The sequence below is a fragment of the Pelobates fuscus genome, chromosome 3, assembly GCF_036172605.1.
Source record: "Pelobates fuscus isolate aPelFus1 chromosome 3, aPelFus1.pri, whole genome shotgun sequence".
In the NCBI taxonomy this organism is placed as follows: Eukaryota; Metazoa; Chordata; class Amphibia; order Anura; family Pelobatidae; genus Pelobates; species Pelobates fuscus.
In genome coordinates this window covers 27,639,795-27,660,321 of record NC_086319.1, presented here as the reverse complement: position 1 = coordinate 27,660,321, position 20,527 = coordinate 27,639,795, and the positions used below count along the sequence as shown (strand labels likewise).

The 20,527-nt window shown below is 36.1% G+C and overlaps 1 protein-coding gene across 2 annotated transcripts in view; it reads left to right on the top strand.

Annotated features, from left to right (window-relative positions):
- CPED1 (cadherin like and PC-esterase domain containing 1) overlaps positions 1–20,527 on the top strand; it is a 187,979-nt gene that overhangs the window by 95,080 nt on the left and 72,372 nt on the right. For both annotated transcript variants that reach the window (XM_063446835.1, XM_063446834.1), the window contains 5 exons: positions 3,318–3,490; positions 9,506–9,555; positions 11,029–11,058; positions 12,804–12,990; positions 14,625–14,793. In XM_063446835.1, the coding sequence (XP_063302905.1) occupies positions 3,318–3,490; positions 9,506–9,555; positions 11,029–11,058; positions 12,804–12,990; positions 14,625–14,793 (609 nt within the window). The remainder of the gene's footprint in view (positions 1–3,317; positions 3,491–9,505; positions 9,556–11,028; positions 11,059–12,803; positions 12,991–14,624; positions 14,794–20,527) is intronic.

The following is a 20,527-nucleotide window of genomic DNA, read 5'->3' as shown; positions in this document are numbered from 1 at the left end:
CCAACCTTTACTCTGGCTCATGCACAACCTATATAAATCAAACTCAATATCAAACCATAAGTTCCTTTAGCTTATTTGTTTTCTTTGGGTCCATCCTTCCTACTTATTTCTCCTTCCTGTTCTAACTATATCTGTTCCAGACCTCTGGAATCAAACCCATTACAAATCTTTTTCCACTATCTTGAAAACAGTATTATGTTGCTTTGTTTTCTGCCTATATTCATGTTTGGAATTTGGACTCATCACCTTCATAAAATTGGTTCTTAGCCACAAATCTTTTCATTTATTTTTTATTTTTTTATTGTATTTGCCCCATGCTACCCCACACTCCCTGGGAGCCTGTCCCCCATTTCAAACCTGCTCAATAGGTGTTGTTTTGCAAGGGTGTGATCCTCCCTACATCTGGCTACCAGGACACCAATCCTTGGACTCTAACATACCTTGTGAAACAGGGAATAATCCCTCTTTCATTTTTTATGAATTTAAATGTAATTGTTCCCAAACAATGAAATAAGTATGTTTGGTCACATACCTGTATAACAAAATATTTACAGTATTACACCATCCACCTCTGACATTTCTCCATGGATGTTGCCACCTACACTAGTTAGACAGTGATGGGTGTTGTATGGGTGATGCATTAGATGGTTCGGCACCCTTCTATCTATAAAGTCACATGCTTGTACAAAACACAAATGTCCTGCTTACACAATCTCTCTGCCTATAGCGATTCAACTGTTATAGCATAGTATCCATATGTCTAAACGCAAAAGAAATTACCGTTACTTTGCGGTCTGCGTTACACTAACATAGTTTAAATTTCAGCTTTAACCACAGATCAACCAAATGGGCTACAAGTTGAATACGGTCATATCTCACAGATGTTCCTACTTATCAGATGAATGAAAACTTTTCAGAATTCCTATTATTTTTCCTGTAAGTGCCCAAATGGTGAAGATTCATATCAACAACCATGTGGGCTTGATTAATAGCTCGTAAAACGAAATTGATTTAGGACAAGTCTACTTTTCTACATGACTCTCTGTCTGCTTTACACATAAATCATTCAGAAGAATATTAAATGTGCAGTATCTTTGTTTTGTTTTGTCTTCCACATTGCAAGTTGTCCAAACATTCAAGATTCTACTGAAACGATGTTTTAATATAATTAATCTATACTATTACATTCGTTATATAGATATTTTATTTATTCATTTTTTCGTTATGTTCATGGCTTGGTTTGTCATTTACAACATGGGGTTTATATACTAAACTATGAATAATGGTGAATTTACGAGGATATGGTAAATTTTAGGCCAATAAAGACAACTTTGAGCAGGTCTGTGTAAGAATCTCTTTTCCGATATGCTGATGAACAGGTTTAATAATTACAAGCACCAACCTTATTAATATATGAATGAACATCTTTTTTTTTGTTTTTGCATTAATCAACAGCAGAGTATATAAGGGTCATAGTGAACTAAGCTCTTCCTCTTTCCTGAAGCGACATCCAGGCCCACAAAGAACGAGAACACAAGGAACATCCAGAATAACAGTCCAATAAAACAAGGAACATGAAGAACTTGAAACAGCGACCAACGCAAATCCAGAACTGAATTACACTGAAAACAGAATGTGACATAGGTTAGGCACTATTTCGAAGACCCTCAAAGCAACGAAACATCACTGGATATATATCACTAATTAACTATCTATTAAAGAATATATAATCTAAGAACAGTAATAAAATTAGTAATAAAACTAAATAATTAAACTAGTCCTAAAATCCTAAGTCCAAACACAATCACGACACTCTCTAACCGTCATAACCGACCATGATACAACATGAGGAATAAACAGGACCATCATGACATACTAGAAAAAAAACAAATGAGAACAGGAAAACACAGTGTACAGAGATGTTCACCACCTATCCTGAACCCCTTCCCATAGAAGATATAAGGGAAATGGAATAAGGGTGGGAAAATACTCCTGTCATTGTTAAAATTGAGATTATTAGTACACTAAAGCTAGCATAATCTTCAATTTTACAACATGACAGGAGGCTTCCTATTTTGCATTTCTAACGCTTAAGTAGAGAAAACCTAGCAGTAATAGATAGATGGAAATAGAATGTACGGAACATAGATTCCCGTGACCAGTCACGCAAAATGTCCGCCAGAGATGCGCCTGCCGAAAAAGCAGAGGAAGCTACCGCACCACGTACAGAATGTGCGCCGATCAAGGAATCTAAACCCACAAAGGATAACATCCAACAGACCCATCTAGCAAGCGTAGTGACTGACACAGGACCATGAGGTCCAACGTATGACACAAGGAACTGGCCGAAAATGGAGCCCAGTAAAGAAGCGGTAACCTCTACGTATCTATGTAAGGCTGACACAGCACATAATTGCTGGTCGTCAGCGAAAAAGGAGTAAAAAACCGATGTAGAGTCCGATATGAATGACCTCGACCAGAATAGGTATTCACGGGTAATGCAACCAGTGAGATCCTGTGAGTCTCTGTTATGGGAGCAGATCCGGCTCAGTGTGAGGGAAGGGTCCAGTCAAGGCAAAATTTAAGATGGCTGCTTGGATCTCGCGAGATGCGAGATCCAAGATGGCCGCTGCAAGAGAAGCAGCTCACAGGGATCAGAGCGCCGGCGGGGAGCCATGAACAGGCACGGTCGCAAAGTAAAGCCCAGAAGAATAAGGGAACAACCCAACAGTGCTGGAGAAAATCAGGGCGAACCCCAGGGGACCCAGCGGAGTCCAGATACCCGCTCAATCAGGTACACCAGATATAAATAGACTCAGATCCAGAGCAGGGTAAACACTAAATAAAGGCAGGAATGGGTAGAGTCAAAGGAAAAACCTATGATAGGAATATATATTGAACAAAAGGAAAAAAAATACATAATAGAAACAGATACAGCAAAGCCAAGGGAAGAGCCCAAAACTCTGACCTGTCTGCAGTTCTGATGGAGCAGCAAAGAAAGAGGAAGAGCTTAGTTCACTATGACCTTTATACACTCTGCTGTTGATTGATTGGTTCTTTATTCTTTATGTTTTTTCTTTGCTGCTGTGGAGGTAGTAAAAAGAGTTGATGCAAAATAGGAAGTCTCCTGTCATGTTGTAAAAAAATTCCCCTCTCCGACTCATTTTCAATCCTACTGAGATGCTTCATTGAATATGTTATTTCTGTGTTATTTTCACTGTCTCTACTTTTTTTCTTTGAGTTCTTAGTGTATACTCAATAATTTTGGGCAGTACATTTCTACTTAATAGTTTAAACACGTATTTGCTATCTTTCAGATTTATCCTTCAATCTCTCCTTCGCTAGTAGCGTGGAAAAACGAATTATATCACCATTTTGATCCAATGCGGAATCTGGGATCCATTTCATCAATGCATAGTATTCTTTTAGATCTACTTAAGGATTTTCACATTCATAAAATGAATTTAACCCATGCCATGTCTTCAGTAAGGTAGGTTAGTCAGTAATTATTTTTAGTAAATAAATGTGGAATGATTATCTGTATTAACCAAAGAATTAAGCAGCAGTGCACTAAACAACTATTTGTATTATTGTGTTTACAGATTGTCACCCACACATATGGTCAATCTTGGGATCAATGACACCTGAAATTTAGTAAATGCAAATGACAAAAAAAAGAAGTACATATAGTATAGTAAGTTGTAAACCTTCATATCTCTCCCAATAATCAAATGGATGACCACACTAATCAGAGTTTATTCATCACTTCTCCAAAACATCATAAGAATTAGAACTGTTGAACTGCCATCCATTGGATTATTAGATTATAATATTAGGATTATTATATTAAAGTCCAGAACTTGCTACACTATATATGTTTCTTTTTTTTTTATTCTTTGTATGTACTATATTGTTTGATCCTAAGATTGAATACAAGTATTCATTTATTATATATATTTATATATATTTGTTTAGTACATGACTCACATTTTTTTTGCCACACCCACGCTCCACCTCATTGGCTGAGACCATCAACACTGGCGATCCCAGCCAATCCAATGCTTTCCCATAAAGCTGTAGTTGTTCTTGTGACTATAGTGTGCCTTTAATACGAGTTAATTACGAGTACATCGTTGACATTCACTGTTTTCAGGATCTATCACTTCAGTAGCATGTATTTATTCTGAAAATATGTAAAAAAAAATATTATCACAGAACCAGTTAGGAAAAATGTGGAGATGAAGGTAAAAGCTAGTTGGTACGTTGCCACAGATCAGCAAAGAAAAAGAAAAATGCTGGAGGATTTAAAAATATAAAGCCTGAGCTTAACCCGGACACAATTACCCATAGAATTAAATTTCTCTGCACCAAACCCTTTACCCCAATGCCAGCAAGCATGATGTCTGCTAGTAGCTGTGCCAGCGACAAAATTCAGGAGATGGGGAACACAGTGAAGGCACTCAGCTCTATCTTTTCCATTTAAAAGTAAAACATGACCCATACCTTTAAAGTGCAAACAACCATCATTTAACAATTATTGTGAAAAATAATAGCATTAAATATTAAACTTTTTCTTTAAATAACTATTAAATATTGGAAAAATTATGACAATCGTCCTTTAGTGTAAAAAAAAGTCAAACCTAGTCTCAAACAGTGTACAGGTTTATAAAGGGTGACATTGATAACAGTAAACACAATTGCTGAAGTTTAGACCCAATCTTAACCTCACATTTGCTTAAAGTTACTGGATGTCTGGTCACACATTGGAATGGGATATACTAAATTACATTGGAAGTTTATGTCAAAACCTTGTCTCAGTAGAAGTTTGTCCTCTTTACCTCACCTTGCCCTGTTTTGGAGTTAAGAGCACATTGATTTATCGATCGTGGTGAAAAGGACTGACGCAGTGTACATGTTATGATTTAACTTAATTTTGGTATTTTATTTATTTATTTTTTTAAACAGAAAATACTTTTGTCTCAAACAAATGTGTCTCGAATTGAATAAGAATCATTGGGTGGAGTGTATTGTCGTCTGGGAAATTTAGTTGTTCAAGCCATTTGCTACAATTACTATGACTACATCTGAATGTAATCAAAATCCAATCATACACAAGTAGAAAATTGATTGCTCTTCAAATGCAATAGGTTACACATTTCATTGGGCGGATCTAAAAGCAAATTTAACTCCTTTATCAGATTTATTGCCGGACCAGACATTTTCATAAATTTTATGAAGAGAGTAAGTGAAAATGAATAAAAAGATTTATATAGTTAACATTTGAATCTTGATAAAAAAACTATAAAAAACAAATATTTAACATGCAAGCTTAACGCATATATGAAATATTTACTTTGCATAATGAAGGCTTAATGCCTTTAAATAGGAACATTGGCTTTAGTCTAGGATATGTTCTTTTGGCTCAGTCTGATTAACATCAGGCAATATAGATGCCAAAATGAACTTCAAGTTGAACGCAATTTCTAAATCAAATTGTCATGTTTCACGTATCTGTTTGTCATCTGGGGAGTTTCTACTTGATGTAGACTAGCTTAAAGGGTAACAGTCTCCAGGATTTGTAATATTAAGTTTCTTATACCTCATCACTCGAACCCCATTTCTGTTTGGCATGTGCCCTTGTTAATATGATTATTATATATAAATATATATATATATAAATAATAACATATTTGAGTGAGCTAAGTATTGTCTGGGATTTAAATCAATGTTGTTTATACCTTCTTATAGCAAAAAAAGGGGTTTGTGAAAGGTATACTTTGTAAGAATATGACATTTTTCTTTAGTGACCTACGTGGGGTGGCAAAAAAAGGGGTCACAATGGTATCATTATAATAAAAGCCACCCATTTTAAATCTCATGAGTGTTGTATGGGTGGGGGATTTGCAGATCTAATCAACCTCAAAATGCATGTTGTATACAGTTTATTTTTTTAATTCTTTATTGTTGAGTGCAGAGATGTACACATGTCAACTATATCATACCATAATATGTATCAACAAGGTATGGGCATGGATAATCAAAAGACTTGTTTTTTTTAAATGCAATAGTAAAAAACATGAGAACAACGTGAGAACAATAATAGAATAACAATATAGAAGAATATTTCCCAGTAGGCCTATGGTGGTAATCATAGTAGGAAGTCAATACGGCTTCAGGTAGTGGTAGATGTCATACTCTAGATATGAGCCGGTGAAGACTACATGTAAAACATCATGTATTGGGCTTAAGGCTAACGGTAAACATCTCCATCCCACTACACAGCAACCCACGTATTAACCCGAATAACGTTTTAGGGCTAAGAATTTTTACAAACTACATATATACAAACATAGTAAAGTTATGGATATTGGGTATGGGTATAAATACTTTATAATATTACACACCAACCCACTACCCCCTTTAGTCAGATTTTAGTCTGCTAAAACCTTTTTAGATTTAGTTGACCAAAACTAGACTAAAACTAAAACAATTCAGATGACTAAAATACGACTAAAACTAAAACACTGGCATTTGAGGGAGCCACATGAGAGGGGCGAGAGGGAACGGACCAAAGAGACAAACTGGGGCTTGGGAGAGATACACCCAGAGGGGCTGGGGAACATAAAGGGGCTGGGGAAGGGGCAAAAGAGACAAATAGAGGCTTTAACTACACCTATTAGATTTTAATCATGTAGATTAAAACTAAAATTATTCAGATGACTAAAATATGACTAAAACTAAAATGGCTTTTCAGTAAAAAGACTATGACTAAAACTAAATTCAAATTTGCCGCCAAAATTAACACTGGTGCCCATCCTCCATCCTGCACCCATCCACAATCTCTGATCCTGCACCCATCCTCCGTCTTCCATCTTTTACCCAGCCCCGATCCTGCACCCATCCCTAGTTTCCGATCCTGCATCCATCTGCCATCTTGTATCCCATCCCTGCATAAAAATGTTGATTTCGATAAAAAATGTAAATGACCACACTCTTCACACATACAGCATTACAGCAAGCTGACTTGTTTAAGTGTTTGGAGTGTTCCATTAACTCTGTAAGATTAGGGTCACATAGCCACAAGGGATTACATATTACAGAATCTGTAAATACTCATCAATTACATCAAAGATGTATTAAGTGCTTCCTTAGGTTATCCTTTTAAAACAGTAAATGTATCCATTAAGAGTAAAAAAAAAACCAGGTGATTTTAATTAATGTAATTGGCCATTAACAAAATAAAAGATATTCATCAGTTACAAACCATCATTCTTTACATCATTAAGTTGTGATTCCATTTGACAAAAAATATATTAAAGTGGGTTCCGATGGACAGTGAAGCACTGACTTTCTAAACGCTGTATTTTAGCCACTTAACCGCTGAACAGCAAAAATATACAACCTAAGCAAATTCACTAACTGAAATATAGTCGCAAGTTGGCTTCTTAGATTGAAATTTTTGATTCATTGTTTAATGAATAACCTGTCAGATTATTTTCTCTGTCCACAAGCATCATCTTCTTGAGGGCTGTGCCGTTCCTGTGGAACTCACTTCCCTCCTCCATTAGATGCTCACCCAGTGTCCACTCCTTGAAAAAAATCATTAAAAACCCACTTCTTCATAAAAGCGTATCAATTAAACTCTTAATAGCTCCCAACTGATTCCTCTCTTGCAACTGTCATTAGTCTAATACTATCCTTACCTTTTTGTGTCACTTTACCCCACTCCTTCTAGCATGTAAGCTCATTGAGCAGGGCCCTCAACCCCTCTGTTCCTGTGTGTCCAACTTGTCTGGTTACAACTACATGTCTGTTCGTCCACCCATTGTAATCATAGAGGAAGACACGCATACTTGCCTGGTGGGCTTTAAAAAAGGACTGCTTGGAAAGCCAAGGGACGTGTACCAGTATAATTAATAAAATTGTCAATTTCTACTGAGCTCTGCACTTTTTGCAAAATGAAAAAAGAGGACACACTCTTCACACGTAAAGCTTTTCAGCAAGCTGGAGTGCTTTAGGGGTCTGGAGTGCCCCTTTAATAAGTCCCCATATACACTAAAATCTTAACGAGACAATCTGTATATGAATCTATTATGCGGCTTTATGAAACTATGTCAGTGATTTCTGTAGTTTTCCATAATTTACTGTAAATGCAATGTTGACTCGAAGAGCAGTGGCACATACCATTGTGCAATCAGTCTGTCTTCTGTCTGACTACTTAATGTGTCATTTAATTCACAAGGAAATAACAATGCACATTCCAAAACATGATCTATATTCTGAAAGTGGATATGCAGGGAAAACCAATGGCAGATTTCTTGATTGTGAAATATAACATTTGATTAACAGATTGAGCATCTAAACTATACTACATAGAAGTTAAGCATTTCTTGTCTGAGTTTAATAAAAGTTAGGTATTTGCTTTTTCCTATATTGATGTTATCCATTTAACTATTAGACTATTTGATTCTGCCTCAATTGGGATCTGTCTCCAAACCGTTATCCCAGCCGCTGTAATTGGCAGAGATGTAGAATCTTGAATCTTGCTTACTAATCATAGGTGGAGTGGGGTCATTTCTGGTGAAGTCTATATCCTAAAATGATGTAATATGGAAAGTTCTCTGGTGGTATATTATAATTAGGTAATATTTTGCTAATGATTCTTTATGTTTGAGTGGATGGATCATAGACAGGAGCTCACAGTCTGAATAAATATAATCTATTTTAGTGCCTTTATAACCCTCCTACCCACCTCCCCCCCCCTCCAATTTAATTTTTTATAAAATATGCTGTACACGTATAAGGCTCAGTTTCATAATGTGTGCGTGTATTGATACTTGGGCAAAGGGGAAGGTTAAGCCTAGATTTTTCTAGGTTGAGGATTTAATCTAGAATTTATATTTTTTTAAAATTCTTTATTAAAGTCAAACTGATGCTGTATATTTTTAGAGTCGCTGTGAAATAATGTACACATTCTATTAGTCAGTCTAAAAAACATTATTAAAAAAAACTTTGAAATGGTGAAAGGCAAACTCTATTTAGATGCATAATTTAGAAAAATAAATAAAGACGTGGCCCCCGGGACTTCCACTAAAAAAAGATGTTTGCATTGATTGTAGATCTTTCACCTTCTGTAAACACAATTCTTGGTGAATAAGAGATTTGGCAAAAAATATGCCAAGAAACCAAGAAATGTATTTCCCCTAATCTCCACTATATGTGTATGGGGAGATCATGCATGAAGTTAAGTGGTTTTGGTGCCTAGAGTGTCCTTTTAACTAGTTTAATTTGAACCACTTGAATGTAGAGTTACGAATGTCCAGTAAATAGTTGAAATCATAATTTTTCAATATTATTTTCGCCCAATATCAAATAGTGTATCTTGGTATATTAGTAGTCCTTTTCATCAGGTTTCGATACATTGTACTTTCGTTAGACAACGCTAGACCATAAGGTAAGATGACTCTGTTGACGCCATTTCTAACATACTTATCTCTTAATACAGGAAACAGAACATTCAATCAACATTATCAGGAGCTGCCAACCGCGGATCAGGTTTGTTACCAAATATTGTAAACAGAATTATTTAATCGCCAAAGCAAAAATTCTGTTGTTTTTTTAGGGGGTGGCAGGGTGTGGGGAGGGGGGCAGAGACGGCATTGGCAATATGGTCTCATTTCTTCATTGATTGTCTTTTTTTATTAAAACCTTTATTACAACATTTTTAAAATAAAGTTACATATCTATCTCAGTGGTTTTCTCTCTTCATTAACCCGGCTACATTATAATAATAATAATAAGAAGAATATTAATACATATACGTTGATTTAGTAAAGCCCATCGGGCTCTTATGGTGTAACTGCAAAGTTATGTAAAATGATCAAATAACATTTGATCTCCTCTTCGGCCCATTAAGGTGTTTATACAACCGCCCAGCTTTATATATTGAATTAATGTGCTCCCAGTGGAAAATCATTGTGTTTAATATAGTCACCCTATAAACATGTAACCGGCACAAACTACCAGGCAATTTCTGTCCAACAGATTTACCAGATCTCCATGATTTAGAATATCTGCATTTGTGTCATTTTTGTAGCACAGCTCAACCCAGCAGTATGTAGTATTCAGGGGCGCTCTGTGACTTCATTTAACTAATCACGGCTGAGATCTTAAAGATGAATCACTTGATTTCATATTGAGAGCACATGAACTCTACATAATGCTGAGGTGGGCTTTCTAAGCCCTGCCGGCCAGAATTCCCATATCGTAAGCTATATAGCCTGCAGAATGTATACAATACGTGGCCTGCAGAAACATAGCAATCTCACAACTATTCCAGCAAAGATTGATAGCTTTGGCAGCAACGATAAAATACAGACTTTCATGAAAACTCCCAGTAAATATTAATTATTGTACATAACATTTGCATATACATATCTAAAAAAATCTGTAATCACTAGAATGCAGTGACGTGCCAAGAATGTCATGATTTAAAGAGATTTTCTTACCACACTTATTAAGAGATTAAATGTTCATTGTGTGTAAGCTGGACTTAATTGCAGTCATTAGTCTCTCTTTAAGGTGTGATTAAGAGAAAAATAACGTTGTTAGAACACACTTTTTAAACATAGCATGCATGTTCCATTTTAATGGTCCTGCTCCTTTAATTGATAGTCTCTTAAAGGTAAACTCACTGTAAAGGAGTAGCTTAATTTACAAAATCCTCAATTTCCTATGTGATCAAGCTTGTTAGTAGCAGAGTAAAGTAGCGAACCCCCTCGGGTCATGCACATTATAGTGCTTCTTAGCATTTGTTAGATGGCTTAACATGTGTGAACTTTGTGTTGTGACAATAAGATATAATGTTAAATAATATGCTCAGGGTGTGTGTTACATTTCTGACCATATTAACCTTTTCCCATAAGCGCGTAACCGAAACTTTAAATCTTAGAGCCTTAAAAGGTTGTGTTAAGTAGTTTAGGAATGCCTAATGATAAGATCAGTGATGTTCATTCTCATGTTTTGCAGCTGGGTCCGAACACATCAATTGCAGTAATGGTGAGTATATTAAAAAAAATTATAGATATAAAAATAGTTTTTTTTTAAAGCTCGTTCTAGGTATACTATATTTTATTGCAGTTATACAATGTGTGCAGAAAACAAGTGGAGTGCGTTTTATATCAGTTTTATTTCCATGTTTGCAAAGTATGTCTGTCTATTAACAAGTTACTAAATATTAATGAGAGACTCACACTGGTGAGATGTTCTAACAAACTGATAGCTAAATATAAGTTAGTTATGTATTGTGCTTTTTAGTTTTTAAATTCTCAGATTTTCCAGTATTTTTATATTTTAATTTGCATGCCCAGCTGGCACATTGGGCATAGCATATACATTAAATTAAGCACAGCAAGGCTGTGTGAACTTGTATCGTGGGTGTGAAGTCACCCTGAAACTGAAAGTGCAATGGAGGTAAGTATGTGTCTTACTTACCTCTGCTGAATTATTCATCCCAGGAAATGCTTCACAATTAACCAGGTACAGTAGAAAAAATATTTGAGAAAGCCTTTCAGGGTGTTTTAAAAGGCTGGATTACTTTTACAGTAGGCAATGTAGACATCTACAAGATGCATCTACCCTTGAAATCAAGGAGCAAGCTAGAAATGGCAATTTGTAGCCATTTGGCAGTAGAAATTTCAATGGATTCACTACATTTCTCATCTTCTAATTAAATTCACTAAACTGATCAATAATATGCCTGGCAAATCCACAAGTTTGGGCTGACTAGCTAATTAGTGCTGTGTGAATTATCATGCCACCAAGCAGATAAATAATATTTAAATGCCTAATTATCTTGTTGTTGTTGTTATTATTATGGCTCCATGCATGTATAAACAGAAGAAAACACAAATAGTGCAGTAATTATGGTATAATCTTTTCTGTAATCTTTATTTACAAATAGGGAAATGTAATCTCCTTGCCTGCTGTACAGCTCTTCGTATTGTAGCCTTAGTATCTTTACAGGTGATTACCTTCATTTCTGCACATGTCATCCAAACAAGCACCTGTTAAAAAAAAAAGTGATAATGATGCCTCCGTGTACAAAATTACCGGTACTTGTTATCTGCTTGTTACTTAGTTATTACTTTTTAATTATCTTGCCCCAAAGTCTGTATCCTGATGTAGCTGAGATAGTTCCAATATCGTGATTTACGTCTAAGAGAAAAAAAAAGGCTGCTAATTCAAATAAATGCTCAACATGGACTTCAAAATGTTTTGAGGCACAGTTAGTTACAACAATAACTTATTTGATAGAAGTGCATTTAGATTTGATAGCAGAGGAACAGTTAGATTTTTGGTTGATTTATAAACACATCCTGGAGTCACCTTCACAAAGAGAACTACTGCTATGTTTTTCCCATTGAACTGAAAAGAGATTTCCCCTGTGACAATTCAATAAGTACAAGTGAGCTGCTTTGTAATGTTGCAATTAAGCCAAACCAAATTTTAACTACTCAGGGGAAAAGCTACAAGTCATACTTGAAAAACATACTTGAAAAACATACTTGAAAACGCGAGAAATATCAATATATCTTTCCCTGGTATAATATTTTATAAATAATAATTTTGTAATTAATAAATATTTTTTACTTACCAAAATCCCCTTCAAAAAAGTTCCAAAACCTTTTATGATAAATGTGACATTTTGAAAGGGACTAATTAGCGCTTATGTTTCTGCCATTGCTTCCCTGTTGAAAAATAAAGAATCCACTCATCATATCTTTTAATTCATTTTGGAACAGATAATGACACACTATCTCACATCAGACGTATCTTTAGCCGCCCCCGTTTGGACCTGTCTCCTGAATTCAGCCCAAACATCAAAGCTTACGACGCGGACGTGCCATTTGATGTAGTGACAGTAGAAATTGGAGCAGAGCCTTCCAACTGTAAAAGTCGAGTGCACCTGGATGATAAGGAGGGACCGAGGTATAAAAGAGATCTGTGCCAGACACATCCATAAGCTGATGTAATTACTGATTTAAACATGTTTAATCTGCAGCATTTATTATTCCAAGATGTATTGGTGAACAATCACATTACATACACAACATTCTTTTTTAAAAGCTGCATGAAAAACACAGAGTTTAAGGAAAAGAAAACATGGGATTCCATTTCGTATATCTGCCCATATCATGCTTAGCTCACCATTGGGTGTCTGTATCCTATTTATGGTGGTCCTAATTCTCTGTTATCATCTGGATCTTTTACTTACATTGCATGTATCAAAATGTGTTTTTGCACTGCACGCAGCAAAACAGCCAGTCCTGTTCACAGTCTAACAAACCAACAGGGGAAGGCTTCTGTCAGCTGACAGAAAAATAAAATAAAACATTTGTGATTTTTGTAGTTCTCAAATTAATTCACTTTTAATTACGTTGCATTGAAGCCCATTCAGTTTAATAAAATGATGGCTTGGCCAAAACTCCTTGTAGTCACGCAAAAACTGGAAATACAATAGCAACACATTATATTTAAAAGGAGTGCTGATTTGATACTAAAATGAAAACAAGACCCAGAGAAATGTCAAATCATTTGAAAACTGTTTGACTACTCAGCATGAACGACAAGGATTCCAGGCAGCATGACATAAACATATTTTGAAACACTGTATGCTGTATTCAAATATCAAGTTCAACAGCTTGCTCTTCATACCTACATAATTTCACACATTTGGCATCAATTTGATTCATATGAATCATTATCAGAAAATATCAGTGTTTTAGAAAAACTTAATTTACCTACAAAATTTCCTGTAGACTTTAAAGGTAAGTTCTGTAGATAAATAATTTGAAAAGATTTCTCTAGCAGATTATAATCAATTAGATGCTGAATCAAACAAATTAAAAGATCACTATAATGTCAGGAAAACAAACTCGTTTTCCTGACACTATGTTATCCTTAGGGTCCCCCCACCCTCAGCCCCCCCCCCCCCCTCCCGCTGGGCTGAAGGGGTTAAAATCCCTTCAGCCACTTACCCTTACCCAGTGCAGGGCTTCCTCGGCGCTGGTGACCTCTCCTCCCCCTCCGACGTCAGCTACCGACTGGAGCCGAACGCGCATGTGCGGCAAGAGGTGCGCGCGCATTTAAAATACCCATAGGAAAGCATATCTGAATGCTTTCCTATGGACGTTCTGCGTACTCAATGCGATTTTCGCATTGAGTGTCGCAGAAGCGCCTCTAGCGGCTGTCAGGAAGACAACCACTAGAGGCTGGATTAACCCTGTAATGTAAACAAACCACTGCTATGTTTGCATCTGAAGGGTTAAAACCTGGGGGACCTGGCACCCAGACTATTTCATTGAGCTGAAGTGGTCTGGGTGACTATAGTGGTCCTTTAAATTGAGGCTATGCCGGGTAAGTCATATTTGAATTGATGTATTTCCTTTTTACATATTAAACCTATCCCTAATTTGCTGCATGTCTTTCAAACTGATATTCTTATGTCTTCACCAGTAAATGTTAACTAACTATGAACAAGACAATCAGAAGCATATGTGTAGTTTTGTATATGTCTAATAATTTATATATATTATAACAAGAAAATGTTTACTATTTTACAGAGTTGCAAATTATCCCCTTGGATTAGGATCTAATCAGATTACCATATTCATTACTGATGAGTCTAAACCCAGCCCTCTATTACTGGGAAGCTACAAAATTACAGTGCACCGTGAAGATCGCCCAAGCCTGCCATTATTTGATCATTATAAAGTGTGCGGTTTTGTACAGGTACTATGATTCGGTTATGTTTATTTTTACCTCCAGATTTAAAAGTGTTTATAGAAAGCAGTTAAAAAATAATTTTAGAAACCTGAATCCAAACTTTCATTATAATATAACTTAATCAGAATATTTGATCATATATGGGTGATGTAAAAGTGGAGGCAATATAAATTATTAAAATGTTTATATGTCTCATTCATGTTTGATGCACATAGCAGCTAACAATGAGTTACTATGCTCTCTGATGTATTTTTGATCCCAGGTTAAGTAGACTCTGTCAGATGACAGAAATGTTTTCTATGTTGATTGGTTAGATTGACAGTCCCTGAAACAAGCAATTATTAGACTTGGAGATTCCATTCGGTCCAAATGGGAATTCGGCCAAATGTTGGCCTATCCAGTGTCCTTCTGCATTTCCAAATTTCAAACAGAAATGTATCTAAATTCTGAAAAGCTGAAAAGCACGGTAGAGTTGCTATTTCGGTTGATTCTGATTTTGGAATTCATTTTGCTATGGTTACTGCTAGTAGTCACTGTTTTTTTTTGTTAATTGTTAATTGGAAACTGTAGGTACCTTTTAACCTTCATGTTAGGGTTTCTTTGGAAAAATTTGAATCAATATGATTATCTTAAAACTAAAACCGAACCAGAATTTTGTGAACCGAAGATTTTGTGAACAAAATTTTGGAAATCCAAACTACCGTATATACTCGAGTATAAGCCGAGTTTTTCGGCACATTTTTTGTGCTGAAAAACCCCAACTCGACTTATACTCGAGTCAATGTCTGTATTATGGCAACTTACATTGCCATAATACAGACAATGGGGCTGTGGGGGCTGCAGAGATTTTACTTACCTCTCCTGCAGCTCCTGTCAGCTCCCTTCTCCTCCACGCCGGTCCGTTCAGCACCTCTGTCAGCTCCCAGTGTAAGTCTCACGAGAGCCGCCGGGTCATAGTGCGGCTCTCGCGAGACTTACAGTGTACGCTGACAGGGGAGCTGACCGGACCGGCGCGGAGGAGAAGGGAGCTAACAGGAGCTGCAGGAAAGGTAAGTAACAGCTCTGCCAGCCCCCCTCCTACACAGTGCCCATCCACTGGACCACCAGGGAGTGAGAGCCCCCTCCCTGCCATGTATCAAGCAGGGAGGGGTGGGGGACGAAAAAATTAATATAAATAATAATAATAATAAAATAAATAATAAAAAAATTTAAAATAATTTAACATTTTTTTTAAATTAAAATAATAATAAAATAAAACAATAATAAAAATGCCCACCCCCCACCAAGGCTCTGCAACACACACACACACACACAATGCATTCATACACACACACTGCATTCATACACACACACTGCATTCATACACACACACTGCACTCATACACACACACTGCACTCATACACACACACTGCACTCATACACTGCATTCATACACACACTGCATTCATACACACAATGCACTCATACACACACACTGCACTCATACACACACCCTGCATTCATACACACACTGCATTAATACACACACTGCACTCATACACTGCATTCATACACACACACACTGCACTCATACACACACACACTGCACTCATACACTGCATTCATACACACAATGCACTCATACACACACACACTGCATTCATACACACACTGCACTCATACACACACACTGCATTCATACACACACTGCATTCATATACACACTGCATTAATACACACACTACATTAATACACACACTGCATTCATACACACACACTGCATTCATACACACACTGCATTCATACACACACTGCACTCATTATATACACACACTGTAAATAAATATTCAATTAATATAATTTTTTTAGGATCGAATTTTATTTAGAAATTTACCAGTAGCTGCTGCATTTCCCACCCTAGTCTTATACTCAAGTCAATAAGTTTTCCCAGTTTTTTGGGGTAAAATTTGGGTCGGCTTATATTCGAGTATATACGGTAATTCAGTTTGGAAGAACCAAAATTCTTTACTAGTACTTATTCAGAACGCTGCTGGTAAGTGTTTTTTAAAAAAAGAACAGAACATTATGCATGATTCAAAGTTAGTTTTTGTTCTGCACGTGAGCAAAACAGTCATTCTCTTTCTCATTAACCTGCATGATATGGATAAGCACTTTTTTTTAGACGGTTAGTCCAACAAACCAGCAGGGGAAGGCTTCAGTTTGCTGCTCTTTTACCGTAAAACTAAATAAAATGAAAGATTTTTGCTTTTTGTATCTTCCAAATTCTTTAACATTTAAAGTTAAAGCATGGCTATTTCATTAGAAATTTCAAATAATAGTGATTATTAAAACTGATCTCATGTGCACACGAGATTGTATGACTGGCCACTAAAATTGATTTACATTTTTTATGCTGTCTGGAGTAAAACTGGTGAGTACATAACTTGGAAAAAATAAACACATACTTTTCATTTGATATGGCATGATAAGTTTTATTTATTTGTATTAATTAATTTGAATTACTGGGTCGTGTTCATATTCAGTAACCATTTCTACCAAGTAACCAAGCTACCACAGATTTTTCTTGCTATCTAGTAACAAGGAACATATTGAACATTGTAATGTTATCATAGGTTAGTGCACTATTTGTAGGACTTTTTTTTATGTATTTCCTTTATAAACTGTATCTTTTTTTATATAAAGGTGGATCTTTTATTTATTACATCCTGTTCCAAATTATTATGCAAATTCTATTTAAGTGTCACAAAGATTAAATATTTAGTTTTTCAGTTTAACTCATGGATGGCATTGTGTCTCAGGGCTCTTTTGATCTCTGAAAACAATCTCGGACACCTGTGATAATTAGATTGCCAGGTGAGCCCAATTTAAGGAAAAACAACTAAACAAGGGTGTTCCACATTATTATGCAGAAGAAAAAGGATCTCTCTGCTGCCGAAAAGAGTGAAATAGTTCAATGCCTTGGACGAGGTATGAAAACATTAGATATTTCACGAAAACTTAAGCGTGATCATCGCACTATTACGAGATTTGTGGCTGATTCAGAGCACAGACGGGTTCGTGCAGATAAAGGCACATTGAGGAATATTTCTGCCAGATCCATGCATCGGATCAAGAGAGCAGCTGCTAAAATACCATTACATAGCAGCAAACAGATATTTGAAGCTGCTGGTGCCTCTGGAGTCCCACGGACATCAAGGTGTAAAGTCCTCCAGAGTCTTGCAACTGTGCATAAACCTTCTATTCGGCCACCACTAACCAATGCTCACAAGCAGAAACGGCTGCATTGGGCAGAAAAATACATGAAGACTAATTTTCAAACAGTCTTGTTCACTAATGAGTGGCGTGCAACCCTGGATGGTCCTGATGGATGGAGTAGTGGATGGTTGGTGGACGGCCACCCTGATCCAACAAGTCTGCAACATCAGCAAGGCGGTGGTGTAGTCATGTTTTGGGTTGGAGTTATGGGAAGAGAGCTGGTCAGCCCCTTTAGGGTCCCCGAAGGTGTAAAGACGACTTCTGCATAGTATGTGGAGTTTTTGACTGACCACTTTCTTCCCTGGTACAGAAGGAAGAACTATGCTTTCCGTAATAAAATCATCTTCATGCATGACAATGCACCATCTCATGCTGCAAAGAATTCCCTTTGCATCAATGACTGCTATGGGGATAAAAGGAGAGAAAGTCATGGTGTGGCCTCCTTCCTCCCCTGACCTCAATCATATTGAGAACCTTTGGAGCATCCTTAAGCAAAAGATCTATGAGGGTGGGAGGCAGTTTACATCCAAACAGCAGCTCAGGGAGGCTATTCTGACATCTTGCAAACAAATTCAAGCAGAAACTGTCCAAAAACTCAGTCCAAAAGTTCAATGGATGCAAGACTTGTGAAGCTGCTATCAAATAAGGGGTCCTATGTTAAAATGTAACATGACCTGTTAAAATGTTTGAAAAGTTAAAATGTTGTTAAGTTTGATTGAAATAACTTTTGATTACAGTAAATATGCTGCAAACACAACAAATGACAATTTTCAGCTCTTTACAACCTATAAAGTGTTTTGAAACTTACTGTGCATAATTTGGAACAGTGCATTGTAAGTTTTTTATGTTTAAAACAAATACTGCTATCATTAGAAGGTTTGTTCAATAAAATTTGAATTGCACTCTTAATAGTTGATAACATGAGAATTATGCTGACTGTTATTTACATCAATTATTTAGGCAAATGAGAAATATATCATTTGCATAATATTTGGAACAGGGTGTATATAGTTCAGAAACTATTACGTTGTGTGAAAAATGTAAACGATAACACACCCATCATTGGGGCTCATTCATTTATCCAGAGATTGTGGAACATTGACAACTGAGTTGAGTTTCTCAGAAACACAGAGAAGATGTAGAATTTGTTTTCAATTCACAGATTCCGGTGTAATATTTTTTTTTACTCCAATTTCAATTATCCACAATTCCCGACCTAGTGAATAAAAATCCTAGTATCTTCAATATTTGTGCCATTTATAACATAGCACCTGCTGTAGAAGCAAAAGGTTAAATAAATAGGAGGGGTCTGGTTTGACACTCAAACAGGCTCAACTAGTATCATACTTATAGAGGGAAAGGTCGCTGACAGCAGTGTGGCCTTTCTCACAGTAGGCTTTAGTTAAATTTCTAATCCAAAGACTTTTTCTAACTTTCTTTTATGTTTAATCCCATTAGGATATTCAAGTTTCAGTGCAAGTTGATACTGTGTTGAAGGTTACAATACAAAGACAGATCTAGGGACATTGATTCTAACCTTCTAACAATTCTCATGCATTTCAGTAATCCTGGATTAAGTTCAAGGCTATTCATGTAAGAAGTGTGTAGCTCCTAGCAATGTAGGCATGAAGGGTACCAAATGATTGCCTTGGCTCATTTTAGAGATTCATCACATTCCCAATTGACTTAAAATGATGCATAGAGATGTGGGTAAAAACCCAAGCTGTGTAGGTCTTTCTAAAGAATTGTTTAACGAAAATTTCAGAATTGTATTCATGCTAATAATTATTTAAAGACATACAACACTCCAATTAAATGAAAAAATGAACAATACATTCATTGGTAACATTCTCAGAGAATGTACATTTAAAAAAAAAAAATCTTTAATTTTAATGACATTATATTACTGATCTCTAGGATAAATTAATTTGAGATCGGAATGCCTAGATTTTATAGATACAATTCTTCATGAGAATGTTTTAGTTACTATTACAGATTTTCATGATATCCATAAAGAAGGGTATAATAATGAAGATGATCTATCTTCTTCTATTCTTCTTTATTTCCGCTTAGATTTATTGTATCTCACTATCACACCCTTCATTCATTTCCTTCTACTTATTTCGTATTATTTTTCTATTTCAATTTGTCTTTTTTTATTCTTGTCCCTAACAGACATATTTGTCTAAAAAAGTCCTAAAAAAAAGTCCTAAAAAAATAGATATTACAATTCCTTAGATTTCACACCCCTTCCCATCCATTAATTGACTCACATAATCCCATTCTTTAATTCAATGTTATTAGCAGTAGAAAGAGGGAAGTGCTCATGCCATTGTACAGAACACTGGTAAGACCTCACTTGGAGTATTGTACGCAGTACTAGAGACCGTATCTTCAGAAGGATATTGATACCTTAGAGAGAGTTCAAAGAAGGGCTACTAAACTGGTTCATGGATTGCAGGATAAAACTTACCAGGAAAGGTT